General features: G+C 34.4%; 2 protein-coding genes and 1 long non-coding RNA gene across 4 annotated transcripts in view; 2 read left to right on the forward strand and 1 right to left on the reverse strand.

Moving 5' to 3' along the window:
- Positions 1 to 2751, forward strand: part of LOC107367368 (inactive dipeptidyl peptidase 10-like) — a 41045-nt gene extending 38294 nt beyond the window's left edge. Inside the window, exons 13-16 of the mRNA XM_015935070.3 lie at positions 494 to 849; positions 1057 to 1194; positions 1271 to 1344; positions 1426 to 2751. Of these exons, the coding sequence (XP_015790556.2) occupies positions 494 to 849; positions 1057 to 1194; positions 1271 to 1344; positions 1426 to 1545 (688 nt within the window). The 3' untranslated portion in view covers positions 1546 to 2751. The remainder of the gene's footprint in view (positions 1 to 493; positions 850 to 1056; positions 1195 to 1270; positions 1345 to 1425) is intronic.
- A 1022-nt stretch (positions 2752 to 3773) lies between these two features.
- Positions 3774 to 26016, reverse strand: part of uif (sushi, von Willebrand factor type A, EGF and pentraxin domain-containing protein uif) — a 33734-nt gene continuing 11491 nt past the window's right edge. The window contains exons 3-10 of one of the 2 annotated variants that reach the window (XM_015934953.3): positions 16851 to 16957; positions 10497 to 16418; positions 9654 to 10407; positions 6013 to 8870; positions 5679 to 5837; positions 4964 to 5572; positions 4538 to 4855; positions 3774 to 4454 (exon numbers count right to left, since the gene is read on the reverse strand). In XM_015934953.3, coding sequence (XP_015790439.2) covers positions 4414 to 4454; positions 4538 to 4855; positions 4964 to 5572; positions 5679 to 5837; positions 6013 to 8870; positions 9654 to 10407; positions 10497 to 16418; positions 16851 to 16957 — 10768 coding nt within the window. In that variant the 3' untranslated portion in view covers positions 3774 to 4413. Of the gene's footprint in view, positions 4455 to 4537; positions 4862 to 4963; positions 5573 to 5678; positions 5838 to 6012; positions 8871 to 9653; positions 10408 to 10496; positions 16419 to 16850; positions 16958 to 26016 lie in introns of both variants that reach the window. The other variant, XM_015934952.3, reaches the window with a different exon arrangement.
- Positions 22808 to 25358, forward strand: LOC112539414 (uncharacterized). Its single transcript, XR_003083250.2, has 3 exons — positions 22808 to 23158; positions 23412 to 24001; positions 24076 to 25358. It is a non-coding gene; the product is annotated as an uncharacterized LOC112539414 (long non-coding RNA).

The raw sequence follows: 26016 nt of genomic DNA on the forward strand, positions 1-26016 counted from the left end.
ATTCACTAGAAATGGGGTAAAAAAGGTCAATTATTAATGGAACCAGTCAGATGGTAATAGTTGAAGTTTATAAACTTGTACAATGAATATTTTTAACCATGCTTCAGTAGCTATTGATTACATGCTTTTCAATATTGAACTCATGAAATGTTCAGATCACATAACATTTGAAATGTTTAAGTTTTGATACTTGAAGTGTCCTCTAGTGTCGATCAAATAAAACATTTATAAGTCTAAAGATTAAAGGGGAACAATGCCATCTATTGGATTTTTATCATTAATCTTTACTGTTTTTTCGTTAACCCTTTATCAATATTTAGTTGATTGATTCAATGAAAGCGTGTTTTATAAATTTTCATGCTTCTAATGGTTGAGCCACTTTTAAAATGTTTATTGTGGATGTCGAGTGTTATTATATTTTAGCTGTAAAGCTTCGAAATCGTTGTTTTAATAAAACATGGAATTAATTGTTAAATGTTTATCTCAACTGCAGAGGTCCAGAGCCAGGAAATCAAGACGTTAACCGCAAGTTCAACATCGATTTTGGCCTTTATCTAGCAAGTAATCGAAGTTTCATCTATGCACGTGTTGATGTCCGTGGTACTCGATTCCAGGGAAATAAAGTGTTACATGAAATGTACCATAAATTGGGTTCAATTGAAGTTGACGATTACATCAAGGTAGTGAATCATTTGAAACATCATTACCATTTCATTGATCCTGGTAGGATAGCCATATGGGGCTGGGCATATGGCGGTTATGTTGCTGCTGCAGCGTTGGTTCATGGACATGAAAGTATTTTCAATTGTAGCATTGCTGTTGCACCAATCACAAATTGGCTCTATGTAGGTGAGTATCGAGGCGAACACAATCCAGAGAAGTCCAGTTTTTATTCAGATCAAAAAAAGCTCGTAGTTTTAAATTAACATTTTTTATAAAGAAATATAAATATCTCATTAACTGCTGATTTAATCAGTCTCTGGAAGCTGATATAATTTGGGTTCAATCAAAGTTGCTATTTGATTACTTTCTAATATTCAATTTTTTCTTTTGTAGATTCATTTACGGCTGAAAGATATTTTGGTGGTCCATGGGTTAATGGTAATTATGCACGTTACCAACGAGCCGATTTATCTGACAAGGCTAACCTCTTCAGAGGACGCAATTTATTTATACTTCATGGAACAGCTGATGGTAAGTTGATTTACTATTTATTAATGAATAACTCTTTTTTGATAGCTTCCTAATTATTTTCCTCGTCTATTTTTAGATGCTGTGCATCTTCAGCATTCATTTAGTTTCATGAAATCACTCAACAGCAAAGGAGTTTACTATCGTACTCAGGTTAGTAAATCATCGATTTTTCATTTTGTTTTAAAATTACCAAGAGAAAGAAATTAATTATCCTTTTTTGTGTTTATCCAGGTTTACCCTGACAGTAATCATTACTTGGAAGACGTACGGTATCATCTCTATCACTCAATAGAAATTTATCTTGCTGAAATGCTGGGATTACAGGGTCACCATTCTAGTCATGAAAAATGACTTAAAAGATAGAAAAATGAATATTCATAAACTGTAACTGTTTTGATGACTCTATGGGCTTGATCATTTTTCACTTCAACGAAAACTGGCCAAACTTCAAGTTCAAAGGAAATTTATTGCCAACATTTTGACTCCTGTATGAGGATAGCTGAATCATGATGGATAAAGTGTCCATTTTGTTGAAGTACCCTTGACTCTTGAGTCAATCGCAGTTGGTCATCTACACTTGTATCATCATATTGGACTATTGACTTCAGTCAATTTGAAATGTTTTCCTCTCTCTTTTCTCTCTTCCATTCAAATTGATTCAATAATGTTAATGTGTTACATGAATGAACATGCAAAAATAATCGTTAATCATTTTAAAAATTGAATCAATTTGAATCATCAGTTCATAAAGTTTACTATCAACAAAATACTACTATGTAAATGTTATTATGTAAAAAACTTGTTAACTTGAAAAGTTCAGTTTATTAATAGCCATAAATTCAATTCTCAATCACTTAACTGACAAGAAAGAAATTTATTTTTTAGATTTTTTCAATTTGAACAAACAGAATCAACCAATAACCTTTAAAAGCTAATTCATTTCTGTTTAAACTTTAATTAGCCAATTTCACCAAATTGTCATGATGAATGGATCATGATTGATTGCCGATACTCCAACATTTCAACTCAAATCTTTTGTTTTTGAAATTTTTTACAAAAATCTTCAATTTCATTTCAATCAGAATTGTTTTGAATTTACAATTTCCATTTACTTCCATAATTGAAGCACATTATTTAAAGAGCAATAAACATGAAATATATTGATTAATGCAACTCTAAATTGTTTGCATTGATCAACCTAATCATTCACATTGCGATATTTGCAATTTAAAAACATGACAAGTTAAGCAAAATTATTATAAATATCGCTCTTTTCATCATCATATCTGTTTGTCAAAACCTTCAAATGTATCCATAATGTTTTAATTTTGACCAACCACAATACAGTCAATATTGGACTTGACCCGTCTATGCAACCTGCACATTGTCCAAGTAAAATTGAAATGTAAAAAAATTCAGAAATGAATGTATTCCATGGAAAAATGCTACACATTTTCTGTAAAATACTGTCATGTTAAAGATTTTATGCAACTTTTTCATCCTCTTATTTTAATGTAACTATTAATCAGAAAATAATAAATGTAAAATTATCATTCATAACTCACACTCAATATGAAAAAGCTACTCAAGTCACTTATAAACTTCCCCTTAATGCCATTTGCTTTACTAAACTAAAGTCCGTAACTTATTTGTATCCAACATGAATCAATTATTAAGTCAATCAGTCCTTGATAAAGCTGATCTGAAAGCCAAAATAAACAGAAGCTTTAAGACACGGAAAACACGAGGAAGCTGGTTTTTCATGATTAAATAGATATTGTTGAAAATTACTTTGAATCTAGTGTTTATCCAATCTTTAAGTGTTTTAAAGAGTACAACCAAAAACTGATTTAGGTATCGTTCAATATATCCGTTCAAGTAAAGTAAAAGCTAATAAAATTTAAGTTGCAAGCTCTTAGCCACTGAGTTATCTTTTAATTTTCATTACAGTGTTTGCCGGACACAAATATTTTTATGTTTGGGTGGATTTTAAGAATGTATCTGAAAGGCAATTTGAATATCACAAGAGCTGGACAAATGGTTATTCATGAATAGATCATTCCTCTTTGATGTTTACAAGATGAATTGATTTGACTGATAGCAAATAATTACAATTGAGGTAACCTAGAAGCAATTATGAATCAGGTTTTTTGGTAAGCAAACAGGTATAAATGCTGTTAACAAAGTAATGCGAGAGTTGAAAATGTTTTGGATGAGAAATGTTGAACGATTGAAGCAACTACATTTCCTCAACATTTTCATGAAAATATCAGAATGAACAGAGTGAGGTAACTTTTTTTGGGCTGTCACAAGTAATGGATCAAGATGGTAAAGATTAGTTAACACATAGTTATGTTGGGTAAAAGGTGAAAAGGTATCACTGGAATCACAGGAAAGTGTCTTTCATGTTTTTCCTCCCTTTCTTCCGGATGATGGAGCAGAAAAAAATTTAAATGGCTTTGAGGTGAATTTTAATTGACTGGTTAATGATCGCTCAATGTTATTGCCACCGATGTTTTTAGCTGATGTTGATGGTGATTATGATGATTAAAAACGATGCGCATATCAATAATGAAAGGTTATTAAATTGAGAAAATGTTTTCTTTTATTTTTTTCAACAGAATGGAGAAAGAGAGAGAGAGAAAAGAAAGGAAAGGAAAGAAGACAATTTCAAGACGATGATGAAGGAAAAGAAGACAGAGTTATTACAAAAGTATAAGATTATTGAGAAGGAAAATTATGTAGACTTTGATTGCTTACAAAATTGTTTCAGTTTGATTGTGGAAAACATTTTATACCAAAATAGATTATTTTTTTCTCTTGTTCAATTCAACTTGTTTAGTTTCAATCAGATGATTTTTTCCAAGTCTACAATCAACTTGTTGATTTTTGCATTTGTTGGAAATCCTTTCCATTGGTTCGCATGATTGAAACCAACAAGAGATGAGAAAATATCGTCAAATTTGTAGATTGACCGATTCCGTCTGGTGGTTGTTGATTGGTTGTTAATAAAAATAGTGAAATGAATTTTTGCTTGTGAATCAATGATGAGAATGAGAGAATGAAAAGAAACGCTTGATGAGTTAATCTTCTTCTTCTTTTTCCAATGTGAATGAAACGATGAATGATGTGATTGAAGTATTTACAGAATGAAATTTTTTAAAATCTTTCTAATTTAAACCAAAACCTAAATTAAATCATTGACTGGTAAACCCATTCTTAATGACTCTGTCCTTGATCTTCACTGTCACTGGTTGTATCTGTAATGTAAAGAGAAACAGAAAAAGGTTAACAATTTGCAAATTAAATTTGAATCTAAATTACAATTAACTTTATACATTACCTCCTTTCTTTCCATTATATTGGTGCCTTCTTAATCTATCATAGAGATCTTCTTTATTACCATATATACTTGGATTATTAATACCCTGAAGGGTTGCAGTTCCATTGGCATTTTTTGTATTATGAAGTGATTCTTTCATGTAAGTTTCATTATAAAAATTAGGCATTTCCCAGCCATCTTCATCATCATCATAGTAGTGTGCGTACGTTGAATGGTGACTTGGAGCTATACTTTCGGCATAAGGCACTGGAGCACCATAATAAAAGTTTGGTTGAGCTCCATTGGTACTAGTTGAATAAATATCAGTAGCTATGGTTCCTGCTCCTAGGACAAGGGTGAGAAATGAGAAAAAATAAATCATAAGTATTTTGACTTCTTTTATTGTAAAGAGAGTTTTGTTTTTAAATCAATAATGATTTAACTAACCTGGTGTTGGTAAAGTTGGAATGGACAACTTTTTACCAAAGGAACCTCTTGAGGTTGAGGTTCGAACACAAATCATCCAGATGAGAAGAACCATTAAAATAATAAATAAGACAGCAGCTCCAATACCGCCAGCAATGTAAATAAATTCAGATTTTCGTTCACATTTATCACCAAAGAAGTTGGCTGGACAGTCACATTGAGGTCGGTTAGTTTCCGTGTTAACCGAGCAACGTCCACCATTAATACAATAATCATCACAGACATATTTACAGATTTCTTTTTTACTTGCATTAGGCTCATCGGGTTCATCTTCTGGATAAGTTTTACGATATTTGGGTTTACATTCACAAGCATACGATTGTGTTTCCTTGTGGAAGACGCAATAAGAATTGGCTTGGCAAAGTTGAACCTTTCCGTTAACCAAACATGGGTTGGTACATTGAGATTCACTTGTTGATCCAGTTCGATTGGTTGTTGTATCGGGTGGACATGGGATACATGATGTATCTCGTTGTTTAGAGTCTTGATAGCTTCCTTTAGGACATAATTCACATGATTCGGTTCCAGAGGCACTTTCAATGTGAAGATATTCACCTTCATTGCAAACGGCTAAAAATGGTAAAAAAATGGAATGAAATTTAATTAGAAATGAGAAATGAAGAAAAGGGTACAAATTAAAAGTTGATTAATTATAAATTAGAAAAATCAAACTTACTCAAGTTGCAGTGATTACGATCAGATGCACCAAGGAAACCAGTTGTTTTGCCATTATCACATCGTCGACATTCATGTAATCCATATGGCCTGTAGTAACCGATTTGACATGGTTCACACTCACCGAGAGCAGATAATTGGAATCCAGGTTTACATTCAGCTATAAATAAAGGAGAGAGAAAAGGAAAAAGATTAATTGGTTTATTCATTATTTGACATGATGTATAACGAATGGAGATGGGAGGAGATAGCCTTTAAGGAATTTATCCAACAATTTGTTCAGATTAATTTAATAATGGGGTAAAAAGAGCAATAAATATAGAGAAAACACTTACGTCGACACTCTTGAGGTGAAACAGCTTCAGAGCTGCGGGTTGTCAATCCTTGACCACAAGGGATACAATGGAATGAACCTTCATTTGGCTGATAGAAACCATTACCACAATGGCGACAGATTCGAGCTTCTTCATCATAATACTGACCGGGAGCACAGCGAGCTTTACAATCATTTGGAGATCGTGATCCAGGTCTTGCAGTGATTCCCTGTTTACCAGAGATTACAGGACAAGGTTGACATTCAAGAGCACCAAGTTCATTTTGATAGAAACCAACGGGACATTCAACACAAGTTTTGGTCGATTCTTGATAATAAGTACCAAGAGCACATTCAACACAATTTGGTGCAGCAACTACTTGACCAGGTGGACAAGCAAAGTCAGTAACCAATTGTAATGAAGTTAAATCGGGTACAACATTGGGTAAAGTGTCACGAACATCGAAAATGGCAGACTCATAAACAGCTTTCTTTATTATTCTATCAATGGGAACATTTTTCTCGCCCGAAGATGGATTGGAAATGACTGGATCTTTGTTGGCAGGGAAAGCAACTTCAACAACATAAACATCTTCATCCTCTTCGGTTGTTGATCTTGCTTCTCGTCTAGGTGAACGTTTGGTACATTGAACTTCAACCGTTAAACCGCGACATGTTCCTCTGGTTTCATCGGAACATATTTTCCAGTCTCTGTCAATCTTGAGAATGTTTTCAGCAACTCGAGAATTGAGAATACGTTTACCCGAATCAGAGCAGACTACGGAAGATGGAAGAGCCATGGCAATGCGGAAAATCTTTTGAGCAGGATGAACAGGAGCACAAGCTGGGAAAACAAGAGGTTTCATTGGATCTTCGGTGGGTCGCCAAAATCCTTCTTCACCACAAACGTAATAGTAGGGAATGGGTTGAGAAAAGGCATGGCCAGGATTACAATGGATTTTACAGTATTTGTTCATTCCACCTTTACCCCAATCACCGCAAACCTTTTCACCGCCAATGGGTGGTAAAGGAACAGGACATCTTTCACGAATAACACGAACTTTGAAATCACATTTAGCTGAATTACCAGCTTCATCGACAGCAATGTAAGAAATTTCATAAGTTCCCGGTGGGAATATTTGACCTTGAACAATATCAGCGGGAGAGCGAATAACTTGGACTGATTTAAGATCGTCTACAAATTGTGGTTCTTCCCATTCGACTGCTGCTGAACCGTTTTTACTGTGCACCCAAATGTCGGAGGGACAGTAAAGTATTCTTGGTGGTGTTTTGTCTTGTTCCAGTGTTTTACACTCATCACCAACAAAACCACGATCACAGACACGCTGGCCACATTTACCAGGCGACTCTTTTTCGACGGTTCCTTCAATTCGATCATATCCAGCCCAACGAAGGAGCAAACCATTGAATATAACAGGAGCGTTTTTGCAGCTACGGAATTGTGAGGGAATTTCTGCCGACATGTCAAGGAGACGATTCCAAATATTGAACCTAGAGATTCTTCCGTGGAAACCAGTTTTTGGTACAACATTATTGTCATCGTCCAAGATGGCACCAAGAGCAACCCAACCATGTGTAGGTGTGGATGATAATCGCATTCCAGAGAAAGCATAAGTAACTATACCGGCAACTGCAGTATCTGTGATTAAGGTTACAGTTCCTTCTTCACCATTCCAGAGGACAACCAAGTGATGCCATTGGCCATCGTTAACGGGCACATTAGCCAGGTAAGGAATGAATACATCGGTAAAGTTGTCACCACGGAAGAAAGAAACTGTAATACCTCGCTGATCTCCAGACATAAGAACCTTTTTACCGACTGGAAGGTGAGGCGAGTTTACAGAGTAAAGTGTAAAATAGTTTCCAAGTGAATCGGGTGTGTGATATTGAACCCAGAGAGCAACGGTTAGCGAAGTTGCAGTTTCACCAAATTCAAATGGTGCAGTAAGAGCAGCTGATGAGGATCGAGTTTCATCGTTGATATAAATATCATGGCCAATGTTGATTGATTTGCGACAATCTTCTCCCGTCATGTTGAATGGACATTTACAATAGAATCCATTGGTTAAATCAACACAAGTAGCTGTTGGTGGACACGAGTTTGGCCCACAATCGGGTACATCAATGTCACAATTTTTACCCATCCAACCAGGTGGACATAAACATTGATAATCATCACCTAGATCACGGCATGTTGCACCATTGGCACAGACGCCACCATCGAGACAAGGATGATATTCAAGGTGACAACCATCACCAGCATAACGAGCGGGACAGGTACAGTTAAGACCTGAACCAAAGTCACGGCAAGTACCACCATGTTGACATGGTTCACCGATACACCTTTGTGGTGAGGTTTGACAGCGTTTACCATCGGTACCAGATGGACAGACACAGAAGAAATCTTGGAATAAATCAACACATTTGGCATTATTGAGACAAGTATCAGGTTCGCAGTGGCCAATATCTTGGTCACATCGTTCACCAGACCATCCAGGTAAACAGGTACATTTAAATTCGTTGATTCCATCAACACAGGTAGCTCCATTGAGACATGGATTAGAGGCACATTCATTTATATTTGTTTCACAAAATTCACCGGTAAAACCTTCATGGCATTCACATTTGAATCCATTGTCTTGATCAATACAAGACGAGGTTCCTGAAGAGTAACATGGATTATTGGCACATTCATCAACTTCGGCTTCACATTGAAGCCCAACGAATCCTGGTCGACATTGACACATAAAGCCATCAACCAAATCGTAACAAGTTCCACCATTTTGGCAAGGTTTAGCTTCACAAGCGTCAACCTCATGTTGACATAAAGATCCAGTGTAACCAGCATCGCAAACACAACTGTTCAGGAAATAAAAAATATAATTAACATTCGAAATTTTCAAAAATTCTTGTAACTTGAATTGCAATTTTCCTCTTATTGGTCTAAACGATGATTAAAAATGATTTATTTCAATCTTCATATTCGTGTAAATGTCCCATTTAATCTTATGTATGTCTAAAATTCAATTCTGATTTCAAGCTTGGTCTATGGTTCAAGACTTACAGTTCAATTCAGCTTATTTAATCATAGAATAACTGGAATTTTTGATTGAATAAATAATTTTCTTTCACAGAATAGAGAATGTCAATTGAAAATAGATTCCAATACTATTAGAATACACAATCAAAGGAATATGGATCGTCAATTTGATAAGCAAAGTGTAGCTGACATTTTCACAACTCACGAAAGTTAAATAAATATCAATAAATGAAACTTGTTAGTTAATTTTTCATGATTTCCCTCATGTTTTGATCGTGCAACATTAACCATCATCAACTGTCTGGTCTATTATTTTCAAAAATATTGAATTTTTCAAGTCACATCAATTCAAGTGTCTGCCAAATAACATGTATTTTATATTGGATTAAAATGTTACCAACAAAAAAGTATTAGAGTTTATCAGCATTATAATCTTGTAGCATTTTTAATGGTTATCATTAGAGTTTGTCTTTTCTTCCTTTCTATCCTGATTGATGAGTTTGAAAAGATGAAATGATTGTGATGTTGAACTTGGCAATTAATGACCCGAGGATAGATTGGTTTTCAAGATACGTCAATTAAAATGATATTTAATTACTTACCGGAATCCATCGACTAGATCAACACATTCACCTTTATTGAGACATTTATTGGGTGAGCAATCATTGATATTTACAGAACAGGATTCACCAGTCCAACCAGGATCACAGATACATTCATGATAGAATAGACGATCAACACACAGTCCATTAGCACAAGGCTGAGAACCACAGAGGTCAATTTTGGTCTCACAGCGTTTACCAGTGAAACCAGGTGGACAAGTACAACGGAAATCGTTGACTAAATCGGTACAGTTACCACCAAGAAGACAGGGTTGCTCAATACAATCATCGATATTTATTTCACAGAATCGACCAGACCAACCTGGTGGACAGTCACATTTGAATCGACCTTGTAAAAGTGATAGACAACGTCCGTTATTTTGACAGATTGGTTCTGAAGCTGCACATGGATCAGAAGTAATGTTACATCCAGGTCCTTCATAGCCTGATCGACATAAACATTTAACTGTTCCTCGACCCGGCAAATCTTGACACATTGCTCTCTCTGGACAAACACCTTCTGTACATTCAGATTTTTCAATTTGACATTGTAAGCCAGTGTAACCACTTGGACATTTACAAACATATCCTTGAGGTAAATCAATACAGGAACCACCATTGTAACATGGATCAGATGAGCATTCGTCAATATCTTTTTCACAATATTTGCCAGTGAATCCAGCTGGACAGTAACATGAGGCTTCATGATTTTGAATTAAACATATTCCACCATGTTTACATTTGAGATTTCCACCTATGAGAACAATAAATTATGTTGAGTAATTGGTAAAATGATTTTTTCAAAATTGTAATAGATTTTTAAGCAAAATCGTTTGTACTTACATTCAACTGGTGCACAAGCTTCTGGACTTAAAGCTCCTGGTCTGAAAGTTTTGGCCTTAGTATCACATTCTGTGCAATTTGTTGAACCAATTTTATCTTGATAGAAGTGTGTTGGACAAGTTGTACATGGTTCCAATCCTGTTTCAGAATAGGTACCAGGTGGACATTTCTTGGAACATTGGGACACTGAAACAGCGCCGGGAGTAAATGTATAAGTATCGGCGGGACATTTTGCACATTCCTTGAACCCATCTTTAGGTGGAGCACCAGAGAAAGTATTATCTGGACATTGTAAGCAAGGAACTAAACCAGTAGGTGAATAAGTACCATAACCACAAACGGGAACACATTCAGCGAGACTTTTGGATCCTTCGTGACGAGTATAACTTCCATCAGGACACTTTCGACAAATAGGTTGACGAGTTGTATCTTGATAGTAGCCTTTGGGACAAGAAGTACATTTGTGAGCTTTTGTGTCAGCAAAAGTACCTGCTGGACAATGAAGACACCGTGGAACGGAAGCTAAAGGTGGGCTAGATCCTGCACTAGGAGCAGCAGCTGGAATGTTGAGTACTTCACCGTTTTTACAAGTGAATCCACGTTCAACTGATGATCGAAGAGCTTGTATACCAGGACAGGTACCTCCAACTTGGGTAGCTGAAATGTTTAATATTGGTTCGAGAATAGCTGATGTTGAAGGAACTGATAAATCAAAGATGACTCCCAAAGTGTAACCACAAATTTCATACAAAGAAGGTTGTCTAACTGCTGGAATGATTCTGAGAATATATTCCATGGTTAACTGATTAAGATTGTCTTTGGGAACAAAGGCTGTTGTATTGAAGAACTTAATTTCCATTTGAACATTGATGGCAGAACATCGGTCAGATAAAACTTGGTTCAAAGAGTTGTAATAAGAGGCAACATAATTAACATATTGTTGTAAACAAGTTGGTGGTATAAAACCGCCGGATCGGTATTCAATTTTGGCAGCAACATCATAAGCAGCTTCATCGGTAGTTTCTGAAACACAGTCTGGAATGATTGATTCAGGTGTCCAAGGACCTCCTGATGAACATTCGTATGTTTTGGCAGCAGCACCGTCAGTGAATCTGAACCCACTTTTACATGTAGCCACACATCGGTAACCAGTTCCAGGTTCATTGGGAAGACATTCAACAGCACCATTAAGTGGAGCTGATAAAGACCAAGAAACGCAATTGGTTGCTTGAACGGATACTTGGAAATGACAGTGAGCTTCATTGCCAGATGGATCCGATGCAATAACAGTAACATTACGATAAGCTCCTAATGGAATAAGAGCAGTATCGGGAACCAGAGTAATTTTAACATCACCCGATTTATCAAAAGCCTTAATTGATGAAAGAGTATCATTGAAATTGACTCGATAAGCTTCTTGTTCTTCAACCAATTCAACAACATAAGATTGTGGACAGGTGAGACTTGGTGGTGTATCATCCGGTACAGTAATGTTGATTGCACAAACAGCTACATTACCATCAGTATCATATGCGATGTACTCAACAACAGTGTTTTTAAAGACAAACTGAGGAGGTTTAAATCCTGCAGGTCGAACTTCAGTTCTGACAATAAATCCTGAATTATCCTTAGCAACTGGTATTGTGTAATTGACCGGTAAAAGTCCAGTTGTACCTTTTTGTACCATCACTGACCCTGTTGGACAGTTGACAAAATGAGGTGGTTCTTGATCAACACAAGCTGGATAGCCATCATTGTAACCCAGTAAAACTGGATCTTTGGTATCTTCACAACCAAGGAGTTCAAATTTGAGACATGGATTTTTGTGGTAAGAAACGATTCCAAGAATAATGAAACGAGCAGTGATTGACATGGGTAATGGAATGTGTGTCAATTCACCGTAGTTACCGGGTTCAGCACTAGATAAGTTAAAGTTGGGGAAGTAAACAACGAAATTGTCTGCTTCTCGATTCTTGTAAAATAGACGCAATTCAGTTGGTCGACCAACAACATCGTTTGTAATAACACCTTTAACCAAAAGACCTTTGACTCTATAAGATTTACCCAAATCAACTGTCACGTAAGTGAATGGCTCATGTTGACCACACCAACCTGTTGCTGAATTGAGACGAATATTTTTAGCCTCATAATTGGATCTTTGTGTAGTTGCATTAATTGCAGAGTCTGGAATCAATCCTGAAGTAATACCAATGGGTCCAACAACTTTACATTCAGCTGATTTAACACAAGTGATTGGATCAGTTGAATAAGGAATGTAACCCGGTTTATTACACGAAAATGATATTTGAGATCCTTGTTCAAATGAAAGAGCTGCTTGTTGTCCATCTGGAGGATGACCTGGGTCAGCACAAACTGGACCTTCACAACGTAAATCACCGAAATCCCAGATACCATCAGGACCACAACGAATAACATTATCATTACGTGATGTTTTACCGGCTAAAGTAAAAGTTTCCTCACAGCCAAAGAAGAAAGAGGCGCGATATTTGGTATCAGCATAAAATCCATAAGAGGCACCAGATGTGTTAGGAGGTATTCCACAGTCGACACGAGGACAAGATGGTGATGCACCAGATAACCAAAATTCTGGATGACTCATTTTAGGGTCAAAGACACATTGGCGGAATGATGATGATGCTGTACCACGCAATGGTTTACCTTCTTGATCACATTCAACAGTAACATTGGACAGATATGGAACCTGATTTAGTTTAGTTGATCTATCCTCACCGTATCGGAAGTTTAGACCAATGGAAGGATCATCTTCGAGTGTTGGACAATAAGCATAAACGCACTCAGGAACTGTTCCATTCCAAACTCCGTTAGATGTACACAATAGGTTGGATGGGCCAGTCATAAGATAACCAAAGTCACAATGGAATGAAATTATGTCACCAAAGTAGTAATTTTTCTTGGTTGACAAGATTTTACCATTTGTGGGTGGATCAAGTTTTGGACATATTTTAGGTACACAAGTTTTATTCAATCGATACTGGTCACCCTCTTTGGTTCCGGTTTCACTTGGAGGTATAAAGAAGTTAGAGGTTCCATTGCGGGTGTACAACTCATAACCAGCATTACAGAAACAATTAAATGATCCTGGTGAGTTTAAACAACGTTGATCACATCCTCCATTTTTAACCAAACATTCATTAATGTCAATACAATCTTGTCTTGAACAACCCATCAATTCAAATCTCATGCAAGGAGCTGCAACATATTCCATGATCAACAGGCGAATGTAACGGGCTTCCAATGGAATTGGTAGATTAACTATAGATAAACCTGAACCACCATTGGGTGCAAGACGGAATTGTACAGGTCTACTAGACAAGTCAGCGTAATCACGGAAAAGATCAGTCAATTCATTGGAGTGTTGAAGACGGACAGTAACTGGGAAAGCTGATGATCCATCATCACGGGTAACTGGTTGAATACGGAATCCACGGATAACTGTCTGAGCTCTCAAATCAATTTGAACCCAATTTCGTCCTTTCTCAGGGATGGCACCACACCAACCTCTATCACTGTTAATACGAACTGAATTCTTAGAGTAACCTGGTTCAGATGGACTTGATTTAATAGAGCCATCTGGAACAACTCCTGAACCCAATCCAAGATCACCAACAGGACGACAATCAAGATTAGGCTCAAAACCATCTTTGCATTTACAAAAGAATCCTCCGGGTGTGTTGGTACATTGAGTTGAAGCTGAATCACAAGCGGCAGGAGAAGCACATTCATCGACATCTTTACACGTTGGAAGCTCTTCAAATGTTTGATTGGGACCACAGATGATATTTGGTTTACCAATCAATTTGTAACCTCGATTACATTGGACTTTAGCTTCATCACCATAATAATACTTTTTAGATTGATCAATAATAAAACCATTAGTTATTTCGGGTAAAGTTGGACAGGTGGCTCGTTCACAAGTTGGTGATGGGGCTGACCATGAGCCAATAGATTCACAAATGATAACGGGAACACCATTTCGATGATAACCTGGGTCACACTCAAAGCGAATTATAGTTCCATAAGATCTACCCGAGCCTACCAGAACTCTTTGCTTAGCATGAGCAACCTCTTGTAAAGGTGGACATGAGGATGCAAGGCAAACAGGAAGTTTACCCCAGTGACCATCTTCACCACATCGAATAGTTTCAACTCCTCGGCCTGAAGGGAAAGCAAAACCAGCATAACATTGATATGTAGCTGAACCACGATACGTAACATTGGTTGCTGCCACAGCAAAACCGTTATCAATTTGAGGAACTGGACCACAATAACGTTCTTTACATGACGGAATCCTTGGTAAAGACCAGACTCCACCTTGACGACACTCTGTAACCAAGCGAGTTGCTCCATTGGAAAACTCTTGGCCCATTGGACAAGTGAAAACGACTTTAGCTCCAAATGTTGATTCTCGACTTGAAGCCACTGCATTGTCACCAATTTTAAGAGGTGGACAATCAGCACTAAAACGTGCAGACCAACCACGAGCCGTATTCAATAGATTACTATCAAAGTCAATAGTCATTTTACCCGAGCTTGCTGTTAAGGTTAAATTGTTTGGTCGAGTTTGTCCAGCAAAACCTTTGGCAGGATGAAGAGGAGCTCCAGAAACAGCATCATGACCATCATAAATTGAAACTGTATCATCAGATGCAACCTCAAATGAATCAAAGATTAGAGACATGGAACCAGAACCAGGCCGAGTCAATCGATAGGTACAGCGTTGGTTGGCTGGATAGTCAGAGACACCATAAGCAGGAGAAGTGATGTTTCCAGAGTCACTTTGATATTCAATTTCACACCCATAACGGAATCTGATGGCAAACCCATGACGAGAATCACCAAGAACAGTTTGGAAATAAAAGTAAACTCGATTCGATGTGGAAACTATGAAACGATTGGAAACACTATCGATGGAACCAGATAGCTTGGCCAACAATGGATAAGATGAACCTGGACCATCACGAAGATAGATGAAATCTGTATCTGGTTTCAAATCCAATTCAACAACTTCCAATGTAATTGTTTTACCCTGTGGTGCAGTAATAATGTGAACACACTCTAACCCTCCAGGATAAGGTTCTGGATAAAATGGAGATGTGATTACTTGAGCATTGGCTTGAGCATAAAGTTCACCACCACACTTGATTGGTTCAGTTTTCCATGATGCTCGGAATCCTCGTTTCTCAACGGAAGAATCTGATCTAAACTTGACAATCATTAAATTGGATGCAGTGACAAACGTTCTTGTGGACATGTTTTGTGCTCCTGAAAGGGTTGCAAGGGTTACAGAGGTTTCCTCAGTTCTACCTCCAGATAAAATTTGAACAGTATCAAAGTTGGCTTCTGTTTCAAATTCAGTAAATTGAAGGATCATTCCAGATCCAATGGGACCTTCTAGAGTCCATTTACATTCTGAATTGGGATTGTATCGATTTGGATAATGGGGTGACTGTACTTTATCACCTGAAGATTGAAGGTAATAATGGCAGTTTCGTGGACAATCAATTTCATCTGATTTATCTCCACAATCATCTTGACCATCACACCGCCAAGCTTCATTAATACATCTACCATTTGAACAAGCGTATGAACCTAATGGGCAAGCCTCTCGTTGACAAATAAATGTCAACAAATCTTCACATGGTGCTAATTCCCACACTTGTTGCGGATGGGAAGAGTAAGAAGATAAAGACGAAGCTGAAGGTGAACTTAATGAGTTGTCTATTAAAGGATAAAGAGACGATTCATCAAACGTTGCCCGAACACAGTCACCTTTAGATACATCTGGTTCATTGAGTGCCCAAAATCCTACATATTGTGAGGTGTATTTACCACTTGCCGACTCAATGTGGTTAGTGGATAAATTTTGAATTGTATGATAACCTGTTGTTGATCAAGAAACAAGATCAAATTTACAGCCAAACATCGGGTAATACACCAACAACCAGATAACCAAATAAAGATATTATTGACCAGATAACCAAAATAGAGAAGGATTAAATAAGGATTTGACCATTTATGCCATTTTAACAGCAGCGTAAAGAGATGCCATTGAAGACGTCAAAAAAGTGTGATAAACATAAAAATGGATAAAGGATAAAGAATAAAGAATAAAGGTGAAAAAGATGAAATTAGTTCAGTAGGATATTTACGTGGAGATGATAAAAGGAATTTGTTTCATCATAAATCAATATGGCTTGTTATTTACCAATAAATAGATATTGGTTGTATAATAAAGGGCTAAAGTGGTCAATAAACAAGCAAAAAACTGGGAGAAGGAAACAAACCGGAATTTCATTTTCTTAGTTTACTCACCAATCCAGTAAGATTTTGATGGTGAATCCTTCAAAAACTGGTATGATAAGTAGCTGGTATAGTTGTTTTGACTATAGTCCTGAATAAAGGCCAATTCACCACCATACCTATTATCATGTAAACAAGAACAATTCAGAGGAAATGATTAGTTAATTTTGCCATACTTTAATGACGATGAGATGATGCAAAAAAATGGTGAAAAAATGGCAAAAAAGCGACTCAAAATATTGTTTATTTATCTTGATCAGAAAAAATCAAAGGCCAACAAGTTTCAAGTTTAACAGGTTAACAAGTTAACCTTTTTTTTTTGAATTGCTGCTGATTAACACACAAACGTACCCAAAAAAAGCTACGGAAATGAAGAGATTTATTTGTTTGAAATGAACTCATATGATAATAAGATGAGAAGGAGAAGGAAAAAAAAGGTGACAAAAATAGCTGAAACTGGCCATTTGTGATAATCAGTTGCTAATCATCTTGAGCATATAAGAGAGTGAACCGGAAATTTGGACAGGAAAAATGGGTGTTAATGTCAGACAATCTTGTCTCATCTGAATTTACCTTGAAATTATTGCAGCAAACCTGAAAGATTCAAAGTAAATTATAATAATGAATAATAATATTATTAATAACACCAATAGTAAACATAAATGCAATAATAATGCTAATCAAAAGGAAAGGTCAATCTAAATTTGAATTGATCTTGAATGGAAAAATTTTTTCATCTCATCAGTTCAACTGATATACATTAATGTTTAATGCTTGTTTAATAATATCCGATAATAATCTTATTAATAGGCAACTACAATTTATTGTACAATAATAATTAGAATAATCTGCTTTTTCTTTCAGCTATTCAACCTTTTTTTTCATCATCTTTCCTTTCATTTCACCAACATCATCTTTATCCTCATCTTTTGAAATCGGCGTCAAAAAAAAAGTACAACAAGATGATCAAAATGAGGCCAAGGTTTAATCAAATTGGCTCTCAACCAACAAGTACAACAAAAAATTGATGATCGGTTGGTTAAATTTTGCTGTTCCGAGTATTGAGGTTATCACGAAGTTAATCACTTGTCTTATTAAAAATGATTAGTGTTTCTAGTGCCAATCAAACAGTGAAAAGATTTCAATGTGTGCGCCTAACTATGGACAGTTTATTGTCAAATTGTTTACCCGAAATCATTAAACTGTGGACAAGCAAACAAGACTAATTAAGCAAGTAAACATGATAATTTAAATGGAAGGCCCAGATTAATAAGCAATCAATTGAATCGGATTGTGTGTTTGTGTACCTGTTAAACTGTAAAACAATTAACAAATTGTAACTCGCAAGGAAAATGGTTTAGATTGAAAAACGGAAAAATATTGACCAAACAATGTGCCAATTTTACGGGACAACAATCACAATCAAGTTACGGATCAACAGTTGAACTTGAAGATGATGGAAATGTAAAGATAGAAATAATTTCCTTTTCATTTTAAACCAGAATATGTTCAATATGAGACTCATGATTAAACCAGTAAACATGAAGAAGAAGCTTCTTCTCTCATTTCCCGAATTGATTAAATTTTTCTGATCAGATTTTTGTATTTCAAATCAACAGGAAAGAACAGAGAGAAGAAGAGAGAAGCAAAAAATGAGGAAAAACTCAACCAAGCAAAGATTGTGATTGAAAGCAACAACAGTTGTCCATTGAATAGCAAAAAAAACAGAGCCACCAGAAATGAATCAATGATGGAGATGAAGGATTTTAAAGTCAAAAACTGGTGTTCAAGTGTATTAAAGTGATCCATAACATCAGTTGAATTGACTTTTTAGTTTTTTTTTCAAGATGAGATAAAGATGAGATTCCTGGTGAGGATGAAAAAGGCTCAAGTATCTTAAATCACTTGGATAAACCTTTTGGGTTGCTTCATCAATTCACATTCTTATCAGTAGAATCTTGGAAATCTTTAAAATCACCAAAATCTTCAGAAGCACCAGATTTACCATGTTCATCAGAAGAAGAAGTAAAAAAACCGGAAAAGACTTCCCATTGATTTAGAGTCAACATTAATCTAAACGTGTTATCATTTATCCTTTAACCACTCTTGTTGCTCTTAAGTAATCTGGTTCATTTGATCAACTTAACCATTGTGATAATACAAGGACTCTAAATCAATCGTTATTGGATTAACTGTTAAAGTTGCCTCAAAATGACCATAAGATTCATTGGGTTTGATCTTGAAAGTATTAAGTTAAAAACCAGAGAAACCAGAAAATACAATTTTCCAGTAAAGGTTAACGTAATCTGGTAAAACTGGTATTTTGCTGGTTGCTGTTAAGTATAAAGGATTATCAGTTGAAAATTATAAATAATTGAAAGGGACAACAATTTATCATTTAATTGATAATAATTACAGCCAATGACCGGACCAAATGAGCTTTTAAAACAGAATCACAAAAAGCACTTGTCCATTGAAAAGGATTGAAAATCAATTAATCAAACAAAAAATAAGCAAAAAATGAGGTTTAAATTGATAATTATGCCCATCATTTAAATTGTTTTAAATTAATTGCATCTTTATTGCGATTAATTAAAAATAAGAAAACATTAAACACTCTTGTCTCAACCTTTTTTTCAAACCTTCAAGACAATTATGATTTCATTTTTTCCGTTTTTGGTCATTTGGTAACAAAATAATATCATATTTTCAGAGTTGTTCAGCCAATTGAAACTGAATTTTGTGTGTTTGCAATGAACCAGAATGAACAAATAGAGGATCAAAGGCAGAAACATTGAAAACTGAAAGATTCAAATGAAACGCGCTTTGATCAAGTGATTGAAACTCAACTCAACGGGTAAACGTGCAAAACTGAAGACAAGTTGTTTTAATAACAATTGAAAGCAAAAAAACAATCATCAAGGTAAATAGCAAGATGAGAAAAAAAGGTAAATTATGTGTTGAGAAATGTAAAGGTAAGAAGAGGCTTGAGTCAGCGTGACCCAGGTAAAGTCATTTTCACATCCATACATGAAAAGGTAAGACTAAAGACGAGTGAAAAACAAAACTGAGAAAACTTGTCTTCAAGTTATCATCATTTTTTCATCACAACAATCATCTTGTTTACCATGATTACAATAGCATTTATTGTCTTCCTAATGTGGATCATCATCTTAATCATGATTCATTTTCATTTTTACCTTTTCATCGTCAACACTTTACTGGACTCTGTGAATTGGCAAAATCAATCAACTATTGAATCAAGTGTAAAAAAATGATTGGAAAAGATTGAAAAAAAGATTGAAAGAAATACAAAAAAAAACGGAAAAGGAAACTTTTCTCAAGCTGAACAGAGTTTTATGATTAAGACGAGAAACTGTTGAGATGAAGACAATGAACATGATTTATTGTAAAGAAAAGTTGAAATGAAAAAAAGGTGTCAGATTAACTTCTTACTGTGAAAGGTGAGGTGAAAAGGGCTGTTCATTTTGAGACTCTTTTCACCATGGACCATTTTTGGAAATTTTAATCAACACAAAAAAAGAAATGAAAAGAAAGCCATTTTTCTGGTTTACATCTCTTTTTGTCATCCAACCACCTTAATATATTCATTTCAAAGTTATCAATATCAATTCATTTTCTTCCGGGTGGCAATCAGAGATAATGTTATCATGAACAGAACCAACTTGGCAACAAATACATTCAACACTGTACATGCATATAAATATGGTAACGGTGGTCAATCCACTTTCCTCATAATCATCATAATCTTTCTTCTTATTCCAACCCTTGTGTACATTGGTTGAGTTAGCCGCAAGGGTTTCCAATGTTGTTGCTCTGATGAGAAGAGCGATGATCTTTGCAGAGTTGAATCTCTTCCAACATTAAATAGCTTCAGGTGAGATTTCATGATGAAAATTCAATTGAAAGTTTCTGCCAAATTTTCAATGTTATCACGGAATTAAAATTCATTAAAAAAATGTCAATTGTCAAAAGACATGGAAAATTGAATCTTTTTTTGCTTCAAATGTTGAGATTCAATTATTTACATTTTTCCTCAAAATTTTGCTCCGATTTTCATCATTAAGTCTTATTGATTCATCATTGACTGATCAACAATCATAAGAGTAAATAGAAATGATAATTTTATACTTTCTCAGTTTTCATTATTCACTTTCACAGGTCAACCTTTTTTTCAACAATTACAGTCAACAATAAACATTAGTCCAGTTTGTAAAAAATGGGAACAATTGAGTGAACATTCAACAATCGCTAATCTCAATCATTGTATTAACATGTAAACTCCTTTTTTCTTGCTTTGTTCATTTACTATTCAAGAATAATTAATTGGTTGGAAAGTTGATCAAAATTGATGCAAAAATTCAATCATAAAGATTGCCGTTTTTCCTCAACTTTCATTGATCCAGAGTCTCAACCCTTCAGCTTCTAAGTTGATTAACAGTCGAAATGAACAGTTAATTAAAATATTTCCATTCACTGATTTCCCTATCATGAAATCCTGGAAAGGTGACCAATTTAGATGGTTTAAAGTGTCAAATTAATGGTCAGTTAACCCTAAAAAATTAACATTTAATATTACAATAGAGAGACAAAAATTGGTTTAAATGATCAGCAGATAAAATGTAATAAAGAAAGAGGAAAAATGATAAATTGAATTGTAATCTCAACATCAAACTACCAAATAAATGGTTTGCAACATTTGATTAACATTGATAATTGGAAAGCTTTTCAAACTGATCACATTGATTGTTATATTACATTGACAATTGAGATAAAATGATTTGGATAATTACTTTTTCCTTCTCGGACAAAAGATCAATTTCAAGTTTGATTGTAATCAAAGTTGGCCTTAGATTATCAGACTGACCAGATCATGTAAATGGAAGGATAAAATTGGTTTTAAAGTCAATTCCAAGTCAACTCAATATTGTGATTAGTCTTTGTTTTTGTCGCCTTTCGGTCATTTTTATACTAAAAGGTTTCTTCCAATGTTAGTCAATGTTTATACGCATTACCAGTAATGGTGGTAATAGCCTTTTTACTGGACATAATAATTGGTTGCTCATCAATTTAAAGGTCAATTTGAAGAGTTTAATTCAAACTGGCTCAAGGCATTTAACATTCATCTTTAAATCATCTTCATCAAACATCATCAACGACTAATGATTAAGTCTTATTTTTGTCTCCTTTTCATTACTTTTTTTGTTGCTTTTTTTCAACAACAAAACCAAGTTTTAAGGTTAGTCAAGAGATTGTTTTTGAAGAAACATTTTTCGGTTAAACTTGACCGGTAAACAGGTTAATAAGGTTTATTAATATGATCAAAATGGGAGAAACAATCAATGAACAGTTAGTTAATTATGATTAGTAAAATGGAAACTTAATTAATGATGAAATGGCCAAGTTATAGTACATTGTAAAGCGTTTCATTTTAACCCAATTTTTGTCTTCAATTGTCAATGGGATTAACATTGACAATTGTCCGATACTTTATCTGGTCAACAGTCGGGTTTGTCTTAAAATGTTCAATATTTCAATATGATAATGAACATGATAATTGTACTTTAGCCAATCAAGTAGTTCAATTGGAATGGTTATTGAAATATTTTTATACTGACCCTGAGCCGTTTGAACTAATTTCATTTTCAGCTTAAAGCAAGAAATAAGAAAAAATAATTTTGCATGGAAAATGATTGAGAATGAATTTCAAATGAAAGTTCATTTTTTTATCTAAATTTTGGGTGTTTCTGTTGGATGTCTTAATAAAGTTGAAGGTGAAAGCTAACCATATCAATGGTTATCAATGAAATTAGGTTTACATTGGATTTTGATTGATTATAATAATTTACTCGGTTTGATGTTGAAGGTTTTTTTGATTGAACAAAATGGAATTTTTTTCTTTCTCTTGTTTTCTTTCAACAATCAAGTTAACAATACATTATGGATTGGTTAAACATTTAGGTCAGTTAATATCTAAATTTTTGATTACTAATTAATCTTTCATTCTATTTGGCTTGATTTTGTTTCTAATTAAGTTTGGTGTGGGTAATTATAAGAAAATAGTGAATAGAATTGATTCATTTTATTGGGAATCATCACTTTAAATTGACCGCTTTCTATTGTTGGTTGTCATTGTCACCAGGTTTCTAGCGCGTAAAATGTGCTTTGTTAAGTTAACTGTTTAGTTACAATTTTCAATTAACTGTTAATTTTGGTATTTATTTTATTGCTAATTGTTATTCTTAATTGTGTTTACAAATTGGCGACTTAATGTTAACCTGGTAATTTACATTTAGAAGGTAAGACTGGAAATTTGTGTTCTCCTGTTTACCGGTTTTCACCAGAAATATTTTTGTCAACTTAACAAGCCAACATTTTAATGATCAATTGTTAGCTGACCAGTTGCTGCAATTATTTAGCTAATGTGATTTAATTTGTGATAATTAGTTACACAAGGGTTGATATTTGATTCTTACCGGTAAACAAATGGAAAGTAAAAGTCTTAATCGTGACATTGCTTGAGTAAATAATAAATTTTTCTCTTATTTTTAGGTTTTCTCGAAATTTATTGGATATTGGAATTGGATTTGATCTAATTGGTTTTTACAATTATATTATTGGTTTTTTGTCGTTTCTCGCGAGCATAAACTCTACAAAAAAGACTATTGATTGAATGTCAAGTAGCGGTGAAATACTTGGTGCAGTGTAATGTACCAAAAATTGATCCATTGAGTTTCATGTTGAAATCATTCAAGTGTTTATTGGTATATTTTTTGTTGCTGCCAAACATTTGGTTAAGGTGAAAAAAGATGGCTTACAAGTTGATGATCATGAACACAAAGAAGCAAGGAAAATACTACACCAGAAAAATAATTTTAGACAAGATTTACAACTGTAGACAAAGTATTGAAAATCACAAAGGGTCGAGGTAATGAATGTAAAACTTGTTTACATGATATTACAGAAATACCAACAACAGTTGATCAAAAGTTTACATAACCATTGAGAGTCATTAAGACGGTGAAATAACTTCAAGGCTCTTGGTAATTTTCAACAAGCCATCAAAGTCTTTCAACAAAGGTAACCTTTTTCCAGTCAACTATACAAGAAGTTTGACAAAGCAAATGGTTTGCAAAGTCAAAGTGAGTATAAAGTTGTGCTTTAAATATTTGAATATCAACTAATGACAATAATTTAACATTTGATTACAATTTAGGTATCTTGACAGGAAAAAAGCAAGACAAACTTAAAACAAAAAATGGCAAGACTTAAAATGGTCATCAAAGGACTGTTTTGATGGCAAAAATGAAGAGTTACACACCTTAAGGAGATATAAAAGTTTGGTTTTGTTCATGTTCAGGTTCCCATGAAGAACCAAAAAAAAAACATCCCTTCGAACCAGAATTTTTTGTTATTTTTTCTCCATCTCATACCTCAACAATAACAATGCTTGTCCCTTGATTGTTCACTAAGATATTGATTAATATTGAATGGTTGAGACTGAAAATAATTGAAAACAGTTTGATTCACACAAGTTTCTTGCCTCATGACAATCAATGATTTTACGATGTTGAGGTAAAATCCTAATTAAACGACTAGATTTTGGACAGACAAACTGAGCCAAAAAAACATTTAGGTTACCTTAATAGGATTAGTTGATTGTCTCTCTATGATTAGCGTAAAAACAACAACATTACTGATTGACAGATATTTCCGCAATTTTTCGCCTTTCTTCTCTCAATCATCCCTTTTGTAATTGGTCTTCATCATTTATCATCATTTATCATACTTTCAACCGATTCAAGTTGATAATAACAGAAACAAATCCTAAAAGGTAGACTGGACCTTTAGTGGACATTGAGTACTTGCCAAATATTGATTGAACTCAAGACAATAACTTATCAAGTTAAAGACGTGTTTTTTTCATCAAAATTGTAAACAATCGACTCGACTTATTGTTTTGTTATGAGCAAAAATTTGCAAATCGTCAAATCTAAACACTTAATAACAAACAATTTGATTGATCTAGTAATAAGGATGAAAATTTTAATCCTTTTCCCTATTATAACCTAACTAAAGTTGATCAAAAGATTCATTTTTGCTGGTAACAGATCAATGTTCATCAACTTATTTTGCATTATTATTGTACAAAAATTTGTTTAAACTCCTGAACTTGCTGGTGAAGTCACTTTCATCCCTTGCTTTTTTATATTACATTTCACCTGAATTATTGGGTTGTGTAAAGGATTGTTTTAAAGTTAAATTGACTCAAAGTCCAACCGATCAAAGCTGAGCATCATCGGGTTATTTTGCATGAGCGTGACATGAAAACGTTAAAAGACTGACTTACTAACCATTGTAATGATTAACGTTGATCCAAATAAACAAATCATTTAACCCGTATTTTCAGGTTAACAAAATTAAAGTCTTTGATCATCGATTAACATTAACATTGTCAAAATTAGATTCACAATAAATGCCTTCATTTCAACAACTTAACATTCAATTTTGAGTAATTTGTTTTACAAAGTCATTGAAAGCTAACAATCAAAATTGATAATCAACCTTGCAATTAGCTATTAAAAAATGAAAATTAAAGTTGCTTTGCTGGTAACAAAAACCAGTACAAGAGCACTTTACAAGTAATAACATTAATTGTTGAATCTAATTTGAGTCTAATTTTTAGTTAATCATAAATGGATGCAATGAAAAATTGTTTAATTTTACAATAATTTGAAAAATGGTGAAAAAAAGAGTTAAATTGATTTTTAAAGGTGCAATAATCAAGTTGAGTTAATCAATTTCAATTTTCAGTTTCTAATTGCATTCAAGAGAGTCAAAAGAAACAACAAAATCATAATCAATCTGTAATGAATCAAACCCTCTCTCTGGCTACCATCATGATGATACTTTTATTACTATTATTACTATATTAGTATATCATCTTCAACAACCTTACCATTAACATTATTTACAATTATTATTTACAATGAAACTATCAGAAAATTATCTTCCGCTCCTACTTTTGCCCCTTTCGGCCTTACCCTTAACATCATCATTTTCATCATCAATGAAACTCGGTTTGCTTCCCATTTAACCTTTCCTTGTTATTTCAATAATAATACAAATTAGCTTTAATTTCAATTCAATGTAATAT

Source organism: Tetranychus urticae, chromosome 1, assembly GCF_039701765.1.
Source record: "Tetranychus urticae isolate SD_2017Ah chromosome 1, NJAU_TeUrti_SD_1.0, whole genome shotgun sequence".
NCBI classification, from domain to species: Eukaryota; Metazoa; Arthropoda; class Arachnida; order Trombidiformes; family Tetranychidae; genus Tetranychus; species Tetranychus urticae.